This window comes from Cololabis saira, chromosome 17, assembly GCF_033807715.1.
Source record: "Cololabis saira isolate AMF1-May2022 chromosome 17, fColSai1.1, whole genome shotgun sequence".
Classification (NCBI taxonomy): domain Eukaryota; kingdom Metazoa; phylum Chordata; class Actinopteri; order Beloniformes; family Belonidae; genus Cololabis; species Cololabis saira.
In genome coordinates, this window is record NC_084603.1 from 5,785,699 (window position 1) to 5,809,154 (window position 23,456).

At 39.4% G+C, this 23,456-nt stretch overlaps 1 protein-coding gene across 6 annotated transcripts in view; it reads left to right on the plus strand.

Annotated features, from left to right (window-relative positions):
* The window catches only part of adgrb3 (adhesion G protein-coupled receptor B3), a 118,126-nt gene that overhangs the window by 76,327 nt on the left and 18,343 nt on the right, over positions 1–23,456 (plus strand). For all 6 annotated transcript variants that reach the window (XM_061745828.1, XM_061745830.1, XM_061745831.1 and 3 more), the window contains 5 exons: positions 1,692–1,838; positions 4,151–4,226; positions 8,121–8,223; positions 8,752–8,795; positions 22,992–23,118. In XM_061745828.1, coding sequence (XP_061601812.1) covers positions 1,692–1,838; positions 4,151–4,226; positions 8,121–8,223; positions 8,752–8,795; positions 22,992–23,118 — 497 coding nt within the window. The remainder of the gene's footprint in view (positions 1–1,691; positions 1,839–4,150; positions 4,227–8,120; positions 8,224–8,751; positions 8,796–22,991; positions 23,119–23,456) is intronic.

The following is a 23,456-nucleotide window of genomic DNA, read 5'->3' on the forward strand; positions in this document are numbered from 1 at the left end:
CAGTAGAAAACACAAGCACAGAGACTTCCTTGCAGTCATAAAGGTACGGTTACTTATGGTACATGCACATTTCCTTGTGGTGAAATACAGCGTCCTAATACATCGAAACTGTTAACAGAGCAGCGGTGGAGCTTATGTGAGTAATAACACCAACATCGATGGGATAAAAGATCTATCCATTTATTTATTTGACGGATGAGGCTGAACACAATGATTGTGACAGTTCCTGCAAGAAATTAAATCACGTTTCTGTGTCTGTCACTGTTAATTAGGGGTGGGTATTGGGAAGGACCTCACGATACGATACGCATCACGATACTTGAGCCACGATACGATACACATTGCGATATCCCGATTATGCGATATCCCGATTATTATATTCTACATAGTTCACCGAAAAATTTTAAAATGCATTACACATCTTAAAATCCAAGTTGTATATATGCACATCAGATGATAGTGATGGATCTTAAAATCCGAGTTGCACGTTCATCAGATTATAGTGACAATTCATGGGACAAACTGAGTCAAAACAATGTTTTATTATAACTATACAAGCTAAAGTTATTATATATTATATATTTGTATATGTTTTTCATATTATTTACATCATATGAAATGAACATTAAATTTAGTATGAGGTTGCTTTAATTATGTGGCAAATGATAATAAACACAAGAAAGATGGGTACTAAAACCAAGGACAGGCAAAGTGATCAGTCAGTATAGATATAAATCCATAAATAAATAAACCTCTGTCCATTATTTTTCATTTTTCACTGTCACTTAGGTAGGAGCACTGGGTGATATAATGGGAAAAAAATCGGGGATAAAAAATATAAAAAAAAAAAAAAAAATCGATATTCAAATTTTGAATATCGATATTGAATCGGCTGGAAAAGTATCGCGATATATTGCCATATCGATATTTTTGCCCACCCCTACTGTTAATCATTGCTTTATAGCCAATAACTTGACGATTACGTTTTACTTGCTTGCAGTGTTAGGTAGAGAATTAACTGTATGATCTGCTTCTTAGTGTTGTAGAGACAGTAGGCTTAAACTCTGTGTTTCTACCTCATTTGAGAGATGGCTCCTTTGTTTCTTTTGTTTGTACAATACTTATCACCATTATTATTATTGCTTGTTAAAATGTAAAGCTGAAGTGTTTATTTTCTATTTACACTTTTCAGCTTTATTTTTTATCTACCCTATACTGTCAAAGTATAGGAAGCCATTTAAAACTGGTAACAGCAACAACAATAAAAAAAGAAAACATTTAGAACAGGCTCCTCCACCCCCACCACTTCTCCCACCATCACTGCTGCTGAATATTCATTTTGACTTTTTTTTCTTTTTTTTTCGGTTTCGATAAAACAAACAAGCAGCATCTCCGTTACTGTGGTGCTGGCAGGCTTTTCCTTTCTTTGTTTTTGTTTTTGCAGCCTAACAAAAAGTCAGACTCACTGTCTCTCCCTGTTTCCAGTCTTACATACTCAAGTTTTTGTGAAAGAAAAGTGTGCACAAGTCTTTTCAATCCTCTCCCATCCTGACATAAAAAAAAAATGTTTTCTTCCATAGCTGTCAAAATAGTCCTTTATGCAACCAGATTTTGCACTCGTCTATGAGACGGCCTTGAAGAGCGGAGATCAGTAATCAGTATTTTTCTGTGGATGTGTGTTTGTGCTGCAGTGGCCAGCATCCAGCGGCTTCCAGCTGTGTCCGTGATGACTGACATCAACTTCCCTATGAAAGGTCGTAAAGGCATGGTGGACTGGGCCAGGAACTCTGAAGATAAAGTGGTCATCCCAAAGGGACTCTTTGTTTCCCAGTCAGCAGGTATGCAGCTGGACATACACAATTTATCACTCAGCCATGCAACCTCCAGTCCAGATTATAGTTCTGGAGGAACCAGAGCTGTTTGAACAGCTTCGATGTGTGAACCTACCTGATTAAGAGTATGCGTGACAAACCTCTATATCAAAGCAGTAATTATTCTGCACTATTGCTGAAAACAGATATTCATGTGCTCTGCGAGAACAGAGCACATGAATATCTTAACATTTCAGCTGAAGTTAAATGAATCCACTTGAACTGATTTGTGCGCGCTTACTTGAGACTTTTTTCGCCGATGCATCAGTTTTCTGAGGAGGAATGTTCCGTAATTCCACATCTCCCCCTTTGTTTTGAGAAAGTGAAACGGCATTAAAAGAAAGATAAAAGAAAATAATAAATGTTTGCCTCCATTTGTTCTGTCCCCAGGTTTCCTATCAATTCAGCATTTGTGTAATCCTTTCAAACACTGCAGTCTCCATTTGATATCTCAATCGAGAGCCAGACAACTTCTTAATGTGTGTGATCAGTCTTATCTGGAATATACTATATCAATGAGAACAAAACAAGGGATTTTGTAAGAATTTTTGCCATGTGCTTAAAGGAGCATGAGGCAAGAATAAGAAATGAGACTCATTAGCGCCACGACGCCCGTCGGGGTTACTGCAGCCAACAGCGAAGCCGGCACGGGAGCGCGCACGGACTCCTCACAGCACTGCAGGTGATATGACTGAGTTGTTTACCGGGTCATTTGCCGGCTGTGGAAGAATCCATGTCTACCCAAACAGAAGTTTGGATCCACCGCGCTCGTCTTCTTCCTGTATCCAAGCCGAGCGCAGTCGAGAACGCGCATGCAGCGTCATTTGACATCACATCCGCAGGACAGCGCGGGAAATTCGGGCCCAGAATTGCAGCACATTTTGAAGCACACAGCCTGTTCAAGGCAATGGAGAGATACGCTAGAGGGCTCATTCTTTTTGGTTTGGAACGCTTCATCTGACATAATTATTAGAAAACTTAAAACGTATACGCATTTTTTTCATAAATCCTGCCTCATGCTCCTTTAATCACAGCTGCAACACGTATACTTTTTTCTTTTCTACTTTGTTTAAGTCGATTAAAAAAAGAGTTAAAGGGAAAGTTTCGTTTTTTACAACCTGGACCTTATTTCTGGCATTCTTTATGGTCGTATACTCACCCAGAAAAGTTTGGTGTCATTTGGAGTCCTTCGGAAGATATTAGGAGTTTTGTGCGAGCCGCTTATCCATATAATGGTAGCAAATGGGGGCACAGCGGGACACAGACGATGCAGCGTCTAAATAACACATTATTGCCGCGAAACTCGTTCATTTCTTTTATGAATCACTAGATCTGCTTCTGGGCATCTTCCAGGACCTGTTGTCTACATCCGGGGCTGTGTGTGTAACAAGGAAATCAGTTTGTAAACAAGACCTCTGACCTGCATGACGTCATCTCTGTGCGCGCATCCCGGACAGGTTCAGTGAGCTCTTCAGCCGTATACTCTGGCTCAAAACGGTAAGGACGTCCATCATATTCAAAGTCGTCGTCCACAACCTCAGAATTTGACAAATATTCAGACATGTTTCAAATAACTAACAGTAAACTAACAGTAACGAACTCCAGCTGTACACGGAGCTGTGTCTAGGATGCACGCACAGGGATGACGTCATGCAGGTCAGAGGTCTTGTTTACAAACTGATTTCCTTGTTACGCACACAGCCCCGGATGTAGACAACAGGTCCTGGAAGATGCCCAGAAGCAGATCTAGTGATTCATAAAAGAAATGAACGAGTTTCGCAGCAATAATGTGTTATTTAGACGCTGCATCGTCTGTGTCCCGCTGTGCCCCCATTCTCTACTATTATATGGATAAGCGGCTCGCACAAAACTCCTAATATCTTCCGAAGGACTCCAAATGACACCAAACTTTTCTGGGTGAGTATACGACCATAAAAAATGCCAGAAATAAGGTCCAGGTTGTAAAAAACGAAACTTTCCCTTTAAAAAAGTAAATTTCTGGAGTGATTTTGGCATAAATTACTGCAAAAAAAGTAGGTTCAGTCAAGCCAGGATTTACTCTCATTTAGACCTTTTGTTTACATTATACAAATCTATTTGTGCTGAAATATAAAAACTTCCTGCATTAAACTATGAATGCCGTTTGGATAGTTTGCATATTTACTTTTTATCAGGGCAGTAAGGTTCACTTGTTTGATGTTTTGAGATTCTTCTCAAAAGGAAGCTTAACCATGTACACATGTTTAAACTGGTATTGATTGCTTGTTTTCCTTCTTTAGATATAGAGGGATCACCTGTCTTCATTTTGGGAACCGTTCTCTACAAGACTCTTGGACTCATGTTACCTTCACCAAAGTAAGGGCGACATTTCTCCTAGTCTCAGTTTTCCAATCAGCTGGCAAGACAACATAAGAAACTGATTTAATGCTTTCCAAGCTGCAAAGACGTCCATTTTTATTCCCGGTAGTTGATCAAGTTTAAACACACAGGCTGTTCTTCTTCTTAGGTGACCCTGAAATGTTCCACTGCAGCGACATGAAATCGAGTTTTAAATTATTCTTATTCAACTTGTTGGGTCCTTTAAGATGCTGAAATTGACTTCTGATTCGCCAGAAGGATAAAGGAACATTCCACCACATTTTAGAGCAACCTTAGGCCACCTTAGACTAGGTCCCAATCAAAAACCAGGATACCTAGACTGCTCAAACCTGGATTAAATTATGTTTTAGATATTAAATAACATATCTTACTGAGTTTCTGATTTGTACAACCTTTTTCCAATTAGTAAAAAAGTAAAATGAGGCCATTTCTCTTCTTTTTGGACAGTCAGCTCACGTTAGACCAAGTCCCAGTCAAAAACCACTGAAGCTAGACTTATCAAATCTGCATTAAATTGGGTATTACAAAGTAAAGAATATGTCAAACACAGTTTAGGATTTGTGAAACCTTTATTTAATTTGTGAAACAAAAAAAAAAGAGTCTGTTCCAAGCTTTCTAACAGTCCACTTTAGACCAGGTCCTAATCAAAAACACAAACAAATATTTAGACAGCACAGAATTGTTTCAAATTGTGTATTAGATAGGAAAAGGAACCATTTAATCCGGGTTTGAGCAGTCTAGGTAGTGTGGGTTTTGACCGGGACCTGGTCTTAAATGCAGTGGAATGTTCCTTTAATCTTCTGGCGATTCGGAAGATGCGAATCGGAAGGCAACTTCAACGTTGTGGTTTTTGTTGAGCCAGAGCTTGAAAATGAAACATGCTCACTGAAGCATGGAGCGTGTAGTTAATTAAGAATGACATCAGTGTCTGAAAAAGATGTGGGATGGCCCAAGGAAACACCTGGTGTCAGCTCCGAGTCAACAAGTCCCTGGCACCGACTTACAAGGACAGAGCGGTTATTACGGGACAGGCCAGGCCAGCTGTCACAGCTGGAGCAGCAGCCTCCTTCGCCTGCGTGTGGACACGAGCTGCCTCCTCCACACTGATTCAGACGCTGTGGAAGATTTTCAATACGCTACACTTCAAGCTTGTGAAACTTCAAAAGAAAAAAATACTTGCTTTCCTGGAAATGTCAGAAGTCTTTAAGTGTGTTCAAAGTAGAACAATTCGGCCTATTGATTCCCATTTTGAAATATGTAAAAAAAAACTAAACAATAAAAAACTGATTTTCACCACAGCAAAGGGTCAGATAAAGAGTCCTGAAGTAAAGTAAAGGGGAGAAGCTACTGTGTTCTTCTTTTTACAGGAGACACGTTTTGTCTGGATTGACAAAGCTCATGGCATTTTGGCTCTTTTTCAAAGATATGACTGACCCAAAAAATAAAAAGGACTAAAAGATAAAGATCAAAATAAATACTTAGTTTATTTCCTATATTTGTACTCTTCTTTCTGGCCTTTTTAAATGGCATAACTGGCAAAAAATAACACATAAATATGTGTGTGATAGGGTTCATTCAATGCCAGAGAAACCAGAGAAATTAACTTAGCATTGAATTTGTGAATTAAAAATGTTTCACATTTTACATTTTTAGTAGCAGGCAGAGATCATCTTTGAAATTAAAAATAAAATTATACACTTTCTTCTCTAACCACCAAATCAGGCGTTGTTTTTTAAAACTTAAGACTCATCCTCTAAGTTTACATGACACCAATAAACTAATCCCTGATCTGAAATACAGTTTTTAGATATTTGCATGTGTTGTTTTAGAAAATACATTTCATATTTATGATTCATATCCAGTATTTCCTACACACTTTAATGCTGCAAATGCAGATTAGTCTGCATTATGACACAATATACCATCAGTCTTTTGATTATGATTTGGCAAAAGCTTCAAGTACAGGTCTTTATTTTTTGTGCCATATGTGGCCAATAGAAACTACTGCAATTAAAGTTATCTGAACACTCCACAATTCTAATATGACCTTGAGATCACTATTTTTTTAATGTATTCAGTGTATTTCTGTCCGTGGAAGCACACTGACTCTAGACGTCCACCTGATCTTTACCTAAAGCCGGGCATACACTGTGCGATTGTCGGCTCGTTTTGAACCGATTTTCCACTCGTGCGACTATTTTGTGGATCGGGCCAGATTTCGACCCAATCGTTGGTCGTGCTCGTGCAGTTTACGTGGGGTAACGACGAGAGAGTAACACCTCACGACGAGCTTCCGATCACAAATCGTGTGCTCGCAAGAAAATCAAACGTGTTTGAAATCCTGGTCGCTCCTCGTGAAGGAATCGCACAGTTGAAGCAGTTACGACCCGATTGGCCTCATCCTTTCGCAGAAAGCATGCGCAATCTCTGATGTCACGTCAAAAACTATTATTTGTAGTTTAGTTTAGTTTAGGTGTTGCAAATTCACATTACAAATCATGTTTTAATAGCAGAAAAAAAGACTGCATTTCCCACGTCTGCCCAGCCAATTCCTTGTCCAATCACGACGTTGTGTAATCTTTTTTCATTTATCGCCACACAGAATGGCACAAATTTCTAAGGCAGTGCGTTTGTTTTTGCTGAGCATCTTTGGTGTCTCCCACTTCGGGGTTCCTCCTCTTCCACTTCTTTTTGACGTTGCAGTTCCAGTACACAGAAGTCCGACGTGAGTATTATGAACGTATAGTGTGAGCAGACAGATCGCATCCGAGCATCGGGACGTACAGTGTGAGACCATAAATCGTGGGCTGCGAACTTTTGAACTTAGCAATCTAGTTGTGCAGTTTGAGATGGGGCTGAATCAAACGATTTAAAATATCACACAGTGTATGCCCAGCTTTAGGGTTACAAGGTAATTCCAAACAAGAGGAAGAAATATTCAAGACTTTTGACAATTTTCCCAGGAGTGAAGCTCCAAGCTCATTAACTCCAAGGTCAGACCATCTGATGCCCGGAAAAAAAGGGAGAATTGACAATGAAAATAAAAGGTGCATTTTAGACTCACTGACTGATTAAAGTTAATGTCGGTACGATTAGAACTTATTTCTTGTTCGGAGGGCTTCCAGGAGAATACCTTGTCTCTGTAAAACAAACCTGGGAGCACTGCTGTCTGTCCTTTGACCAGACACGTCAAAGTCAAGATGCTTGTCAAGATGGCGTTTCCACTGAATGGTGTGTTGCTGTGTTTTGCTGTTACTGTAATTTTTGTAAAACTTTATCCCACAAGAATTTTTTTTACGAGCATTACTCTCCGTATCTCGTCGACTTGTCTTTAACACAAAGAGGAAGATTTTGAATTCGTAAAAGATGGACTGGAAACATCTTTAGTTTTGGACAACAACAACAAAAAACTGCTGCTCCCGTTGTTGTGAAGGCAACAGAAGACCATTCAGATGGTTATATGGTCTGGTGGTCAAATATGATCACGTGACATCCAGTGATGCCGAAGACAAACCAAAAAAAAAAGGTTACAGGTTTTTCTTTGGTATATTGAAATTGAGCAAAATAGTGCTAATGGAAACTCACTACACTCTTCAACGATGCATTCTGGGTTAGTTTTTGTTAAATTGATGATACACTGTAATACAAAACATGTTCGTGTTCTTAATTTTAGGACATTGTCAGAAACATGATTTGTTTCTCTATTAATTCTTATTATGTTCCAACAAACAAAAACCTTTGAATTGAAATAGGGTGTGGGCCTATTTTTTTCCGCCTTACTTTTCCCCCATGACTGTAGGCATTGATTTCCTCAAAAATGTTACAAAGCTCGATTATTTTCTAACTTTTGTGCATGGTCATTGGTTGCAGGAACCACACGGTTGTAAACTCCAAGGTTATTGCTGTGACTGTGAGGCCAGAGCCGAAAGCAACTGACTCCCACTTGGAGATCGAACTGGCTCACCTGGCAAATGTAAGCACCCACTTCCCTTAGAATTCCAGTAACTAACGTTTTAATACGCAGTAGAGCAACAATAAATGTCTTACATTGTTTGAATGCATAAGTTTCACATTGCTCGCATCAGATTATTATGTGCGTTGATTTGAATGTTCTGCACAGACTTCAGCATCACCTCCCTGTAGGAGAGACACAATGGTGGTTAATTGGCTCGATAATTAATTTGTAAGCACCCCATGTCAGGAGCTGCATTCAGATAATTACAAGGACAATCCCATTTTATGATCCAGACCTTTTATTCATGTTAGAGATAAAGCGCATATAAATCTGAGCCTGTCAGCAAGTGAGCCTGACTTTGTGCTTCAGTGTTAATGTAGTCCATACTCTCAATGATGGTACTATTCAAAGGATATTTCCAAAAGATGTTCATAGAAAGAACAAATATCTAATTAATTCAAAATGATATTGGTGTAATGATGACAATGTTCTTTTTTTTTGCTGTCATTTACAAAGCCTTTTGTTTGTTTTTTTCCTGGACTACAGGGAACGATGAACCCCTACTGTGCACTGTGGGACACCACTATAATGTAAGTGGGCATGGACCTTCAGGGTTGCTCCTGAAGTTTTTCTCCTTTTGATTCTTCCTTTTGCTCTATGTTTTTAATTACTCTGCATTAAACCATCCACCGGAGCAGACGGACTCATAGTTTAGCTTTATAATACGATCTACCCAGCATGACATGAGAACAGCTGTGAATAAAACTCTCACACATCCTGATTTAAGGCTGTACACAGGATTGTCGAATTTTTCCTACTGGTTGGATGAGATGTTGGTGTGATTTTACACCTGCTGTGTTTCTGTGTAGCAAATGCCGTCACGACTCCATCAAGACCTGAATATGAGTCACAGGTGCCCTCGTAAAATCACAGTCCTAGAGACATTCGTTAGGTTTATACACTTCACCAACGCCGAGAACATTTACTATATGGACTATTATATTAAAAGCCAATTGGCAAAATGGAAGTTTTACAAGCGGGCTTAAATAAAATGCAAACACATTCAATGAAAGTCATATCCTGTTTTGTTGGAGAATCAATCATGTGTTGCTGAGTTTTGCAAGGTTTTTTTTTCATATAAAAGGGCACTGTACCTTAGATGTGTTGTGTTTAATAAGCATGCTCTTTAATTTTCTGATGTACTGTATGTGATTTTGTCTGTTAAGCATTGTGGTGATGTTTTGATGTCACCTTGCTTGCTGTTAATTCTCTTAACATTAAAGTATTTGAAGCGTTTTTGCTCACACTTTTACCGCAGTACCTGTTCACAACACCCTGTTCGTTACTCCGCAAGGGATTATAACCTGATTGTGACACGTTTCATCCAAAATGGCAGAGCAGCACATCTCTGGGAGATGGAGTGGGGACTTGCTCAGCAGAGAGGCGGGACGTTTCTCGCGGTGTGTCAGGGCAGAAGTAGTCAGGTGGGCGGTGTGTGCATCAGAAATGCGCAAGGCTGAGGAGTTAAGGTGGTTATCTGCAACACGGCCGATGAGCTGGGCTGGGAGTGTTGCTGTTGAACGAAGCTACAGCTACAGATTGGGTGGAGGGCAGAAGGCAGGACAGTTGGGTGGAGCTGCTCAGATGAATGATTAGAGGCAGCTCATGATGACTCTAGACTCTTAATGTGGGAAGAATCTCATACCTCATCCAGAGGATACTTGCTTACTTATACATGCGTACAATACAGTACAGGAAACAAGGCACAGAGCTGTGAAGGACCAAAGTTACTGAAAGAAAAAAGATTGGTATTTCAGTTTTACTGGGATATATCAACAATTACAAGAAAATCATATTGATTTTAGTTTCACTTTATCACAAAAATGAACAGAAATCATGGGTGAACACGCTCAATCAGCAGCTTGTGAGGCTGCTAACTTTGCGACAGCATGTGTTGTTCATGTGCCGCTGTGTTGGAGGGCAACTGGTCTATTTTTGAACAGCAACGATACAACTAGGACAACAGCTCCATTCTCTGTCTCTGACTTTCACAAGCCATGTGTCTAATATCAGTTTTTGGGTCTTTTTTAATCTACGCTAAGTCATTTTAATCAGAGAGCTACTGAATGACTCGGGATTATAATAGCCTTCATTTCAAACATTTGGCTCTTCCTATACCCCGATAGCAGCTGCTCTCAGGACTCATTCAGGGGGCATTGCACCATCTGTCAGACACGGTGGTCCCCAACCAAATGAGAGTGCTCACTTTAACAATTAGCAGAGTGCTCACAAGTGGAGTGCCGGGGTGCAGATACTGAATATGTGACTGCTGAGCTTTTCCATTTGTATCATTTGTTGAGAATAGAAGACTCACATCATTGTAAATAGTTTTTTTTAAACTCAGACTGATCATTTGCACAAGTGGGAAATTACTAAGTACTGCAGGAATAAGTTCTCTCAAAACAGTGTCTAAGTACTTGTTAACTTTTTGTTTTTGTTTGTTTGATTTTTTCTTTTTGATAAATGAAAACAGAACTGTAGTATCTTAGTCCTCCACCAATGATTGTTTGAAACATTTAGCACAAGACATACATATTTATTGCTGTCAAACCAACCGATTGTCATCACTATTGTCTTAATTTAACTACTATTTTACTAATTCTGACGATTTTCTTCAAATAAGAAAAACAATAATCATTTTCAGTAAAATGACACCCTTTTGGAAATTTTCTGTGTTACATGTCAGACAGTTTAAAATCGGATTTCTAGCAATGTGGATAACTTTAATGTTGGTGATGAAGATATTTAAATCCCATTTTTAGTACAACATACGGCTCAGTTATTTTCATTTTACTCAACCTTTGGAAAAGAAAGCCACTGGAAATCCTTTCCACCAAATGTTAGCTCTCATCTTCCCTCAATGTGAGAGGGACGCATTTGATATTTGAAAATATCAAATAGAAGAAGATAGACTTGATTAAAAAAACACAGCGAAAAAAGTTCCAGTTAAATATTATTCTTTCCTGTCTCTGAAAGTATGAATTGCATTCTATTTTGCAGTGCTTATGTTATAATAGTTTGTAGTTGTATCTAATGGTGGAGCAGATTTCAGCCTCTCTGACCAAACATAATTGCTGCAACTCCAGTGGGAAACTGAAGGGTCACAAGAGTTAATTTTCTACTCATGGTCTCATATACTCCACTAATCATGCAAAGCCATATCTAACAGAATAATGCAAATAATAACAACAGGTCACACAATGTGTTACCTGCCACTGAAATTGTATATTACAAGATATCTTACCTACAAATACTAAAAGCCCTTATAAACCTGCATTTTAGCTTTTACTAAAAAAATTCCTCTCAGATTAGTGTGTGCAAAACAGGTATGACTTCATTTTTTACCATGATAACTGTACTTCCCGAAGAACTAGAGCCTATTAATCATTTATATGTGAAGGTGTGAGAGCAGCTGTCACAGCTTCAGGTTCCATAAACATCTGGAGATTCAGGATCTGAGCCAAACAGGCCACAACGAACACTGCCAACTGCTGCAAAGCAGAGGAACCACAGGAAGCCTCTGCTGCGGCACAAGAAGAAACGAGTCCCTCAGACTTGATAAACATGAATATTCTTTGCAGCTATTTAGTTACAAAGAGAAATCTGTCATCAACAAATGTATTTCTTAGCTCTCTGGTAGAAATAATTTTACTTTATATGTCAAGGATAAGATGTAGAACTTGTGCATCCACTTGTGCAGTACACTTTGAAGGTGTACTTTCATGTCATTTTTTTTTTTTTTGACATTTTCCTTCCTGAAATCAGCAGTTTCAGGCTTTTGGAACACATATACCCCTTTTTTGTGGTAGTGGTGGTAGTACTGTTGGTAGCCCCTAATTATCCAAAGTGCAGATGTGTACTCACGGTGAATCTGCTCCAGTGTGCACAAAAATCCTGATCGCCTCTTTATATCTGATTAAACCACTCATGTTTTTAACTTGGTAAGTCTGGTTTCACACCTTGCAATGATCTCTGTATACAGCGAAAAAAGGACATATCCAGGACAGGTTATAATTTAGGTGATGTTTGCAATAATTCTAAGCTTCACTATAGCAGGGACCTATGATTGACCCATCAGATGAACAGTGCAATGGTTTTTACTGGGAGGCATTACTGTGTTTATATCATTGTGTTTACGAGTGTCAGAGCACATCATGTGAACTGGGGTGAAATATGTGTACACATTGGAGTCGGCTTGTAATAGAAATGCAGCACAAACATTTCTGGTGAAAGTATAGTAAGCTTTTATTTTGGTTTAATTTTAAAAAGATATAAAATCATCCCTAGCAGTACCATTGGTAACTTTTAAAATACAGGCAAATTCTTATTACAACACATGGCCTGATACATTTGATCAGAGATTGCCTTTGATTTAATTCAATCAATGTCACAGATTTTAAATGCATCCACTCATAATTTTACTTTCTTAGTTCTCTTTTTTAAATGTGTATTTGTGTATTTATTTTTAATTAGCCTTTTGGACAGTTTCCTTTTTGGTCTGTTTTGGCATTTTCATTTATTTCCATGGGCAGCATGGTGGTTTGGTGTGTGGGTTGTCTCCGGCTTCCTCCCACTCTCCAAAAACACTGGATTGATTGGTGATTCTAAACTGATTGTAGCATTGTGATCCTGCATGGTCTCTCTGTGGCTCCATGTCATCGTCTGTGGCTCCACGTCCCTGCAGAGCATCACAGCTCTGCAGGGTGTACCCCGTCTCTCACCTGATGCCAGCCGAGCTGGGTTAGGTTCCACCACCCCGCAGGATAGAGCATGTATACAATGCGGATGGAATAAAAGCATATTTCTTTGTATGTGAATTAAATTATGTGTTTAATGCTTCATAAAAAGGTAAATTCTGTTACAGAAAATAAAGGTGAATTTATGTCATTATAGACGCAAAGATTTAAACAAGAAGGTGCAACAATGCACCAATCGTCAATAAAAGGTACAGGTGTTGTGACAATGGTTATGGAGCTTTTGAGGACCATTTGTGCATTCTGATTTAGTGTCTCAGTATTAACAGATTGATCTGATTTATTTTGGTTTACCCTCATCTGATATTTCTGGAGTAGAAGTACATTAGCCAGACAGAGAGAGAGCTCTTCCCCGTGTTGTCTTGAGGCCCTAAACTTGAATGACTGTCAGGCGCACCTTATTTTTGTCACACACTTATGTAGGTGTGTATTTTTTAATGTCAATCGTCAGACCAAGTGGGAAATTGGCTATGATTTTCAACATGAGTTGGTCTTTTGGAAATAATTTATGTAATGAACTGCAGCAAAGTGTGTTATTAACAGCGGCGTGTGGACACGACTTCTACGCTGTGTGTTTACGGGAGTGGAGGCAGAAAATCATACCTAACAATTCATGTGTTATTTCATGTAGTCGGATGAACTATTAGCGCCCAGCATCATTTTACTGGGACTTACAACAGGCCTTTTACCAACCGACGCACGCATGCACACACACACACACATCTTAAAACATCTTATTAACTTATGATAATAATAATACATGTAAATGATCATTATACAGCAACACAGCAGCCCGTCGTGTTCATTGTTTCCACATCAACAACAGTAAGCAACAGCTTCAGTGGACTTACTGCTTAATAAGCCCGCAAGACGCAGTGAGGACTATAAACACATCAACAATAACACGTGTTGCTAAATGGGCAGTTCAGTGTAGGGTTGCCACCTTTCAGAAATAGAAATAAGGGACACCCTGATTTCAGCAGCGCAGGAGCCAAAAAAAGCCCCAAAACTTCTAAACTGAATAAAAATGTGTTTATTTTATATGAAAAAACAAAATGCTTTGATTTAAAGTTTAAAGTGCTTTAATAGCATTGAACTTTCATCATGACTGTAGAGACAGCCAACCATACTAGCAACTGAAATATCCTCCTATGCTACGTATGTCCACATCAACCCATATGTATAATATAGCCTACAGGTGAAGAATATGGTGTAAAAGTTAATTTATTTCAATAATTCAAGTAGAATATGGTGTAAAAGTTAATTTATTTCAATAATTCAAGTAGAATATGGTTTAAAAGTTAATTTATTTCAATAAGTCAACTAGAATATGGTGTAAAAGTTAATTTATTTCAATAATTCAACTAGAATATGGTGTAAAAGTTAATTTATTTCAATAATTCAACTAGAATATGGTGTAAAAGTTAATTTATTTCAATAATTCAACTAGAATATGGTGTAAAAGTTAATTTATTTCAATAATTCAACTTAAAAGGTGAAACTAATATATTACCTAGTCTTATTACATGCAAAGCAAGATATGTTAAACCTTTATTTGTTATAATTTTGATGATGGAAATGTTTATTGATTTCATAAAATATTCTCTAATCTGTGTTTTATTTTGTTAATTTCTGATAAATTTCGTGTTGATGTGTGTGTGACAGACGTGTGTATGGGGTGTTAATGAAAATACGGGACAAATCGCGTCCCGTATTAGTTCAATAAGGGACGCAACATTTTTTTCTCAAATAAAGGATAATTCCGTATTTTACGGGGCGGGTGGCAACCCTAGTTCAGTGACTATTAAGCTTCGCACAGGAAGAAAAGCGTTTTGCTCACCCTATTTGAAGAGGAAGTCCATCCTCCTGTCTTTTATGGTGGCGAAGTAAGTGGTCCATGACCATGTTGTAGAGAGACCCCCCACTGGCCTCGACAACACAGTGGGTGGGTTTTGAAGGGTGTTTACAGCTGAAGACTCTTGAACAGCCCAAGTCTCTGCAAGTGTTGTCAGTTTCCGCAAATCATGCACCAACTCCACGAAGCGGCCTCATTGTGGCCCTTAAAGCCTGAATTATGGTTCCGCGTTAAATCGACGCAGAACAACACGCCGTAGGGTACGGCGTAGTCTACGGCGTAGGTTCTGCGGCGACGCTCTCGCTACGGTGCGTGTCGCCGCGTACCCTACGCCGTATGCTCTGCGTTGATGTAACGCGGAACCATAAATCAGCCTGATATATGCTGCTCCTGGCGCTCAAGGTACAAGGCTGCAACCGAGTCTCATTAACATATCCCGGTTCTGCCTGATTAAATAAAGGCGAATGACTGAATTAATATAAAATAAAGCGATAGAATTGTTGTTGTTTTTCTCTTTATCGTATAATTTTCACAAAATGTTTGATTGATTGAAATCTTTATTTCGAGCATATTAAATAAAAAAGAAAAACAATTACACAAGACATCAGAAAAGAATACAAATAAACAGTAATTAAACAAATTAAAGGGAAATAAACCCGAAAAGGAGTAGGAGGAAGTAAAAAACGTATGTTGTTTCTTTGTTTCTTTTTCAATTTAGCTTGAATGCAAAATAAATATAACAGCAAGCTTTATTTTCTCAAAAAAATATACCTGTTATTACATTATAAAACTATTAAAGCACTTCATTGCAATATTATACCAGAGCATTCTAAATGTTATACCTGAGCATTATAAATATAAATATACCTGAGCATTATAAATATTATACCTGAGCATTATAAATAAATGGTATACCAGAGCAATGCCAAGGTACCAAGGTATCAAACAGTGGCGGCTGGTCAGTAGAGGGCGTTAGGGCGCCGCCCCCATCAAATCAAGAAAAGAAGAATAAAAGAAAAAGAAAATAGAAAATATTCTGTAAGATCCAAAAGAAGGTTTTATTTCAGTCTGTGGGTGACTGTCAATAGTAATTCAATGTTGTTTAAATATTTATTTGGTTACAAAATGTTTTTTATTTTATTTTATTTACTTCCAGAAGTAAGGGGCGCCGGTCAAACAGAATCCAGTGTAAGCTCTTGAACATTTGATAAGCACGTGACCTGAGGATCTCTTTTAATTGGTTTGAATTAGATTCGTAAAGAGACGCAGTTGCGTGCCTCCCTGAAACTAAGGCTGCGTCCGAAATTGCATACTTCCACCCTAATGAGTATGCTAAAACAGTAGGTGAGATTTTTTAGTGCGTCCGAAACATTAGTACGTACTCAATAGTGTGCGCTATCCATACTCATTCCGGAGAAATGTATTAGTGTGGATTGATGGACACTAGCTAAGCAGAAAATTCCCACAATGCAATGCAGCAGTGTTTGGTTGATAAGTGATACGTATATGTCCTAAGTATATTATTAAGTATAATAATATACTTATGACATATACTATTATATTATATTAATATTATAATATTTGTATATAATAATATTATATAATGTCATCTTGTTTCGGCCAGGATAAACGGGAAATAGCGGAGCGGTGCTGCTACTGCTGCTGTGACATGTCACTTCCTCGCAACGGCAGGAAGTGACGTGTGCGCTCTGAGTAGTACGTCCAAACTAATGCATACTACTGATATTTACTAAAAAAGTGCGCCGAACTTAAGTATACTTTTTAGTATATACTGTTTAGTGTGGCATTTCGGACGCACCGTCAGTTATCAGCAACGAATCAGCGATCAGTATCGTGACGTACTCGTATGTTTTTTTTGTCTTTTTTAGAAAATCAAACTGAGCTACACAAACCAGATTTTTATGTTTGTTTTAAATAGGTTAAATAACACTTGCTTTTGAAATAATATTTGTTGATCAAATATCTAAATGAAACGAACATTATCTTTTCAAATAATATAAATTCCAGACAGAACAATGGAAATGTTAATGTTTTTCTTCTTCCTAATGTGTAAAATAAACTAAACCCAACACAGGAAGAAAAGAACAATGCAAAATAACAGTGGACTTGTTGAAATGATAAACCCCTACTTTATGTTTAGTTTTCTTTTTCCACTGCAGCATAACTGAACTGCTTCACTAAAACTTATGACCAATTTAAACATTGTTGGATATCCTATGGTTTCTTTTTTTCAGACAAAGTTCCGACTTCTTACCTTCCGTCTGACAGTTTTGGTGGTTCTCCCGCCTTCCTCATAGTGTCACTCTGAGGATGTCTGAAAAAAAACGATAGGATATCAATCTGAAGACATAATGAACACAATACAACTAACATTGTTGGATGTTTACATTTTTCAAAATGAAAGGAGCAAAATATTCTTTTCTACCTGTCTTTTTTACCCATTGTACCAAGCTTGTACCTAACAGTGACTTCTGTGTACCGTTACATCCCTATGTTTGCCAAAGTAAATTGCGCCCCCCCCCCCAAAAAAAAAAGAATTTATTTTTAGCACCAGCTGCCTTGTTTAAATTTTAAAAATTGTACCAAGCTTGTACCTAACCATGACTTCTGTGTACCGTTACACCCCTATGTAGGCCTCTGCCAAGGTAAATTGCGCCTGAAAATGTTTAGCACCAGCCGCCACTGGTATCAAAACAAATTTTGTTTTTTAGTAATTCATGACATAGATACTAACGTGGATACTGAGATAGTTCGTGGTTTCTCTTGACGCTGTCCTGACCAATCACAGGGGAGCAGGGTTGTGACAATAGGCTCAACTGGTTGGTTAATCATTCTTTTTTTTCCAACTCAATTTGGCCTCTTTACAAATTAAAAGGTGCTGTACCATGTTTTCACCAAGTAGCATTTATGGGGGCGCTGTTTTATACATCACAAAACCCTCAATAATTAATGAAGAAAGACGAAGAGGAGACGACACAGCCACAAAACAGAAGGATTACACATAAACCATTATAAAAGTGTATTTTATTAAATAATTGTTACATTCTGAAAAACTGAGAAAAGTGGGGAAACCTGGCTTCCCTTGACCACCGCAAGAAAACACCACTGGTTATTAGAGAAATAAATGACTCCTCTCTGTATTCCGTGGATAGTGTGACAAGAAAGCGATTCATACATTTGATTGGTGTGATTCAAAATATGAGAGTTGTCATTTTTGATTGGTTTATGTGTCATTTATTGCCAAAGGGCAGGAATAATTGAAACAGGATCGAGTTTATGGCAGGATTGGGGAGCAATCGGCGAGCGAGAGCCCTCAGGCCCTGTTCACACTGCAAGTCTTAATGCTCAATTTGGATATTTTCCTCAGATCCGATTTTTTTGTTTGGCTGTTCACATTACCTTTTAAAAGGTGGCCTATATCACATTCCAGTGTGAACTGTTTGCAGTTTATTTCTGACTCGCATGCACAGAAGAACAATAACAAAGAGGTCAAAGGCAACGGATTGGAACTACGGCAGGGATAAACAGTGACAAATGTCAACTTAGATTGACGTAAAAGTTGCATCAAATTCACCTTGGCTGTTCACACGGCAGCTCCATTGAAAAAAATCAGGCCTGGGTCTGATTCAGGACCAGATATAGATTTGCGTGTTCACACTACTCCTGTCTGACCTGGTAATTTGACCCTCCCAAAAATCTGATTTGGGCCACTTTTGCCTGTAGTCAGAACATGCCCCAGTCCCAGCCTGTTGGTACAGTCAAGTCCTGGCCTAATGCCATATGGTGGTGTGGGTCCCACACTGTGGGACTTAGTGGTGGCAGGGGCTGTAAGGTGTGGGGCCCCCTGGCCCCCCCTGTACCGGTGCCAGTGACATACCTGACAAAAAAGGATGAGGATTTTTCAAGCATTGCCATTTTTCAGTGTTGTACAATTCACACCACACACCACCCATTTGGATGTGAAATCAAGATGCAGCTCCATGCAAATATTGTTTAAAGCACTCAGACAGTTAACCAAAGTAACAATAAACAAACCAGACTTCTAGGTTTTCTTAATTTTCGTAATTGTTTGGCAGACTGTCTGAATCAAAATTACAAGACAATTCCTTCTATTGTGGAGTTTACTTGCAATTTTCTTAAATTAGTTACCAACATAATTGCAGCCCATAGGCTGATGTGAATTACCCATCATCAAGAAATCCAGGACAGAGGGAATCATTTCCCAGCACCTCCCTCTCCCTCTTTGTCTGTTGTTGTGTGTCAGTCTTTCAAGATTTTCTTTTTTCTTAAATTATGCCTTCAGTGCCTCATAGCCAGAGGTACAGTACTCCTCAAGCCCCCATCACAGAGTAATGATAATCTGTTGTGGGCATCCAGGGAATTTAAAGAGGTTTTTAGAAGCTTAAAGATATGCCTTATGAGGTGAGTAATGCTTGTCAGTTCTGTCTGACACGTGAGCACAGTGCAGACTGAAGAACTGCAACTTAGTGTAATCATTTATCATAATTTCTCATAGTTGCATTTGCTGGGGAAAAAGTAAGTGAACCCACACACTACTTCAATGAAAGCTAAGTGGAATCAATAGTTTGCAGTGCAAACTTTGCACATCTAAAGTAATTTAGATACAAATATTTTAAAGTGTGGTTAAGAGCTCTATTGATTGATTTAAAAAAAAAAATTTAAGTTTGCTCTTCATATGAAGTGTCTGGTGATGTGAACCGTGCCTCACAAAAGAAGATTTACTAAGAGATACAATCAAGAATAAGTGAGCTGCATAAGGCTGGAAAGGGACACACAGTATTTTCAGTGTTTGGACATCCATCAGTCCAGTTAGACAAACTGTCTGTAAGGGGAGAGAGATTAGTCGTGTGGTTATACTTCTGCAAGTGGACACCATGCCAAAATGACTCCATTCCATTTGAATACTCAATGTTTTTTTCCTGCTGTTAATCACTGGACTGTGGCTTGACTTCCACCTTGATATCTAAATGTAAAAATTAGAGCATGATTGAGATTGGTCATGAATTAAAATTTCTTACAAGTTTGATTAGAAAAAGAAAAGAAGCTGTCTATACATCACCACACGGGAAGTAGCCAGCAAGAGCTTTATGATGAATGTCACATCAGTCTCACTGTGGTGAACATCAAAACTGACACTTCCTGGGGGTGTTTTGTATTTTAGGGCCACTAAGCTCTGATAAGGTCGCATAGTGCGGCGTAAAAAAATCCATAGTCAGCTACTGCTCTCCCGTCGGCTTCTCCCCAAGGCACAAAGGGGAGGCAATCATCTAACAGGTCAAAAGTTAGGGGCACATCATGTTGAGGATTGGAGCCTTACCAGAGGTGTACGTAGTAGATTCAAGTGATCAGAATAGATGCATCACACGTGCCTATCTTGCCATATTTCCCTGGAGAGTGGGTTTGCATCTAACTTGACAATTTTGAGTATCGAATAGCATCCTACATAAAATATTATGTCAAGTGACTCATTTGACATAATTTGAAGTTAAAAGGCATTTTTTTCTTTCCTTTTGGCTTTTGATCTCAAGCTTATTAAATATTGTATGACCAAACATCACCAAGGGCTTATACTGTGAAAATTGTACTACTCTCTAAGTTATTGCTGGTTCATGCAGCTGAACTTGTCTGTGATGGATTAAACCCCCATTAAGCTTAACTGTAAAACAGTAAGACAACAGCGTACTCCCAAAACAGTTCAAAACTGTTTCCTTGTGTGTAACCATTTAAAGTCCTTTATACATTCCAGCAACATGGTAAGGAGTAAAGGGAGCAAAGGAAATTCTCATTAAGTATGCAGAGCATTATGTTTAACATATTTCCCATTTGTCAAGACATCTCTGTTCTGTCTGTGTTGTTCTTGTATTCATACTGCCAGGGAATATTTAGTAAGACTTTTCATGGCTCCTGCATTATTTCTTTTGTGAATGCTTTTTCCACTTTATTAGAACACGAAATATTATATATTAATTATAGAAAGTACATTAAAGTGCATTTTAAACAGAACAGCTTTTACAACATTTAGTTTGCTTAGTGTATTATGCATTGCTTCTGACTAATGTGTAATTAAACAAACTTCTCCTTGAAGTAGTTTTATGAGTGAAAGTGAGCCACTGATTTTTTTTTTTTACATCTGGTTTAAAGGCACATACTGTATGTTGACTCTTAAGTTAGTGATGCACTCACAACTTAGTTCGAAAACACATGATATGGGAAATATAGTGTGTGCGTGCGTGCGTGCGTGCGTGCGTGCGTGCGTGCGTGCGTACGTGCGTGCGTGTGTGTGTGCGTGTGTGCGTGTGTGTGCGTGTGTGCGTGTGTGTGTGTGTGTGCGTGTGTGTGTGTGTGTGTGTGTGTGTGTGTGTGTGTGTGTGTGTGTGTGTGTGTGTGTGTGCGTGTGTGCGTGTGTGCGTGCGTGTGTGTGTGTGTGTGTGTGTGCGTGTAAGTGTGTGTGTGTTAATTTATGGTTTCACTGTGCACGGACGGCTCAAAGTTGACCCTGCTTGAAAATGTGCAACTGACTTCAAGGTCCCTTCCAGGAAGAATAAATATTGCTGCCATATTGATCAAATGACACAGCAGGATTGCCTTGCACAGCACTGCTCTCACAAATCAACAGGCAGTATACTCTATATTGTCCTAAATCAGTGACATGCATCTTGTTTTGCCTTTGTCATGAAAGGATTGGGATGCCAGGGAGAGAAATGAGAGTCACACTCTAAAACCCACAACAGGTGTTTTTGTTTGTGACTCCAATCTAGATGCCACCTTAGTCAGCAAACCTTTCACACAGATACTTAGTCACTCAGGATATATATACATTATATTTATTTATTTTTACTTTGAATGTAGGTAACTAGTTTTTTTTTACAATTAAAAAAAGAGAAAGAAAAACGCTCCTTTTCTTTTCATTTATCCCCACTACTGGTGTGAAGTGGGGACTGGTTGCAACCATTCGCAGCGTCTCCACGGGGTGAGATGACTTCTGCAGTGTTCTCTTTGTGGAACGCTTGGCTCCGAGGAGCAGCAACTTTCGTGCAGAATGGTTTTCAAGAATGTTCAAAAAAAAGCATCCCTTATTCCTGGCACGAGGTTTGAGCCGAAGCCGAATGAGCAGATCCTGCGACAGCGCGCTTATGTTTTCTATTGGATCAGCCTCCCCACACACACGCACACACACACACACACACACACAAGCACGCACACACACACAAGCACGCACACACACCGGCGGAGAGGAACAGAGTATCAATCTGATGCTGTCCGCCGTTTCCAGGGTGAAAATCCCCCTAAGGAAGCATCCACAAGCTGCTAATTTAAACAGGAAGGGAATGAGGGAAAATCAAGCGACTGGAAAAGGGTGGATAACAGGGGCTTTGGAAGGAAGAGCAGGAAAACAGACGCTTAATTAAAAAAAAAAAAGAAAAAAATCTACAGGAATAGACGTGCAGGTAATTAAAAACCGCTTTGATGGCAGGTACAGCTGGATAGCGGGATGGCGGTGTTTTGATACCGGGAGGCTGCTTGGTATTTCTCTGCGTGTTGCGAATCAAGCCTGAATTATGGTTCCGCGTTAAATCGACGCAGAGCCTACGCCGTAGACTACGGCGTAGCGAACGCGGCGACGCGCACCGTACGGCGCGCGTCGCCGAGTTCCCTACGCCGTAGGGCTCTGCGTTGGTGTAACGCGGTACCATAAATCAACCTTCAATCAGCACCGGTGTGCCCGGACAGCTCCGCGTCCTCCTCCTCCTCCTCTCCATCCTCCTCCTCCTCCTCCTCCTCTCCATCCTCCGCGTCTCTGCCTCTATCTGCTCCGGCTGAAATGCCGCTTGTAGCCTCTCAGGAGCCGTGTCGATTTGCTGGCTTCTTTTTTTTTTTTTTTCTCCCTTTTTTTTTTTTTTTTTTTTTTCTTCATCACAGCAACGTCCGCGACTCGACATCTTTTTTTCCGAGTAACTGAATAAATAAGCGCATCGAGGCGACGTGCAAGAAGTGCTGTGAAGTGGTCGTACGTGCCCGTCCGTCGCCGCTGGATTTATACCTCTAACCGCCTCCTCTGCCTCCTCCTTTTGCAGGAACGATTCTTGGGGAGCCTGGTCCACAAAAGGATGCAAAACGGTGCTCACAGATGCATCCCATACAAAATGCTTGTGTGATCGTGTATCTACCTTCGCCATTTTGGCTCAGCAACCAAGAGAAATAGTAAGTAGGATATATTGATTTGCTTTTCAGTGTGGCTTTGATAGGCTAATGTAAAGGAGAAACGCTGTGCGTGTGTGTCTGTGTGTGTGTTTGTGTGTGTGTGCTTAAGTGTATGCGTGAGTGTGTTGGGGAGGGAGGGGGGGTGGGGGGTGATAATGCAAATTAAATCTTTGGCGTGCTAATCCCTTCAAATAGTAACTCAGAGGCAAATGGGGCTACTGGGAGTATCTTTCTAGTTGGTACATGGATTTTAATAGCTTATTGTGGGGGCATACAGGCAGGAGGGTGTGTGCACTCCTGTGTGTCCGTTTATCCCCATCAATCATGTGCACATTTGA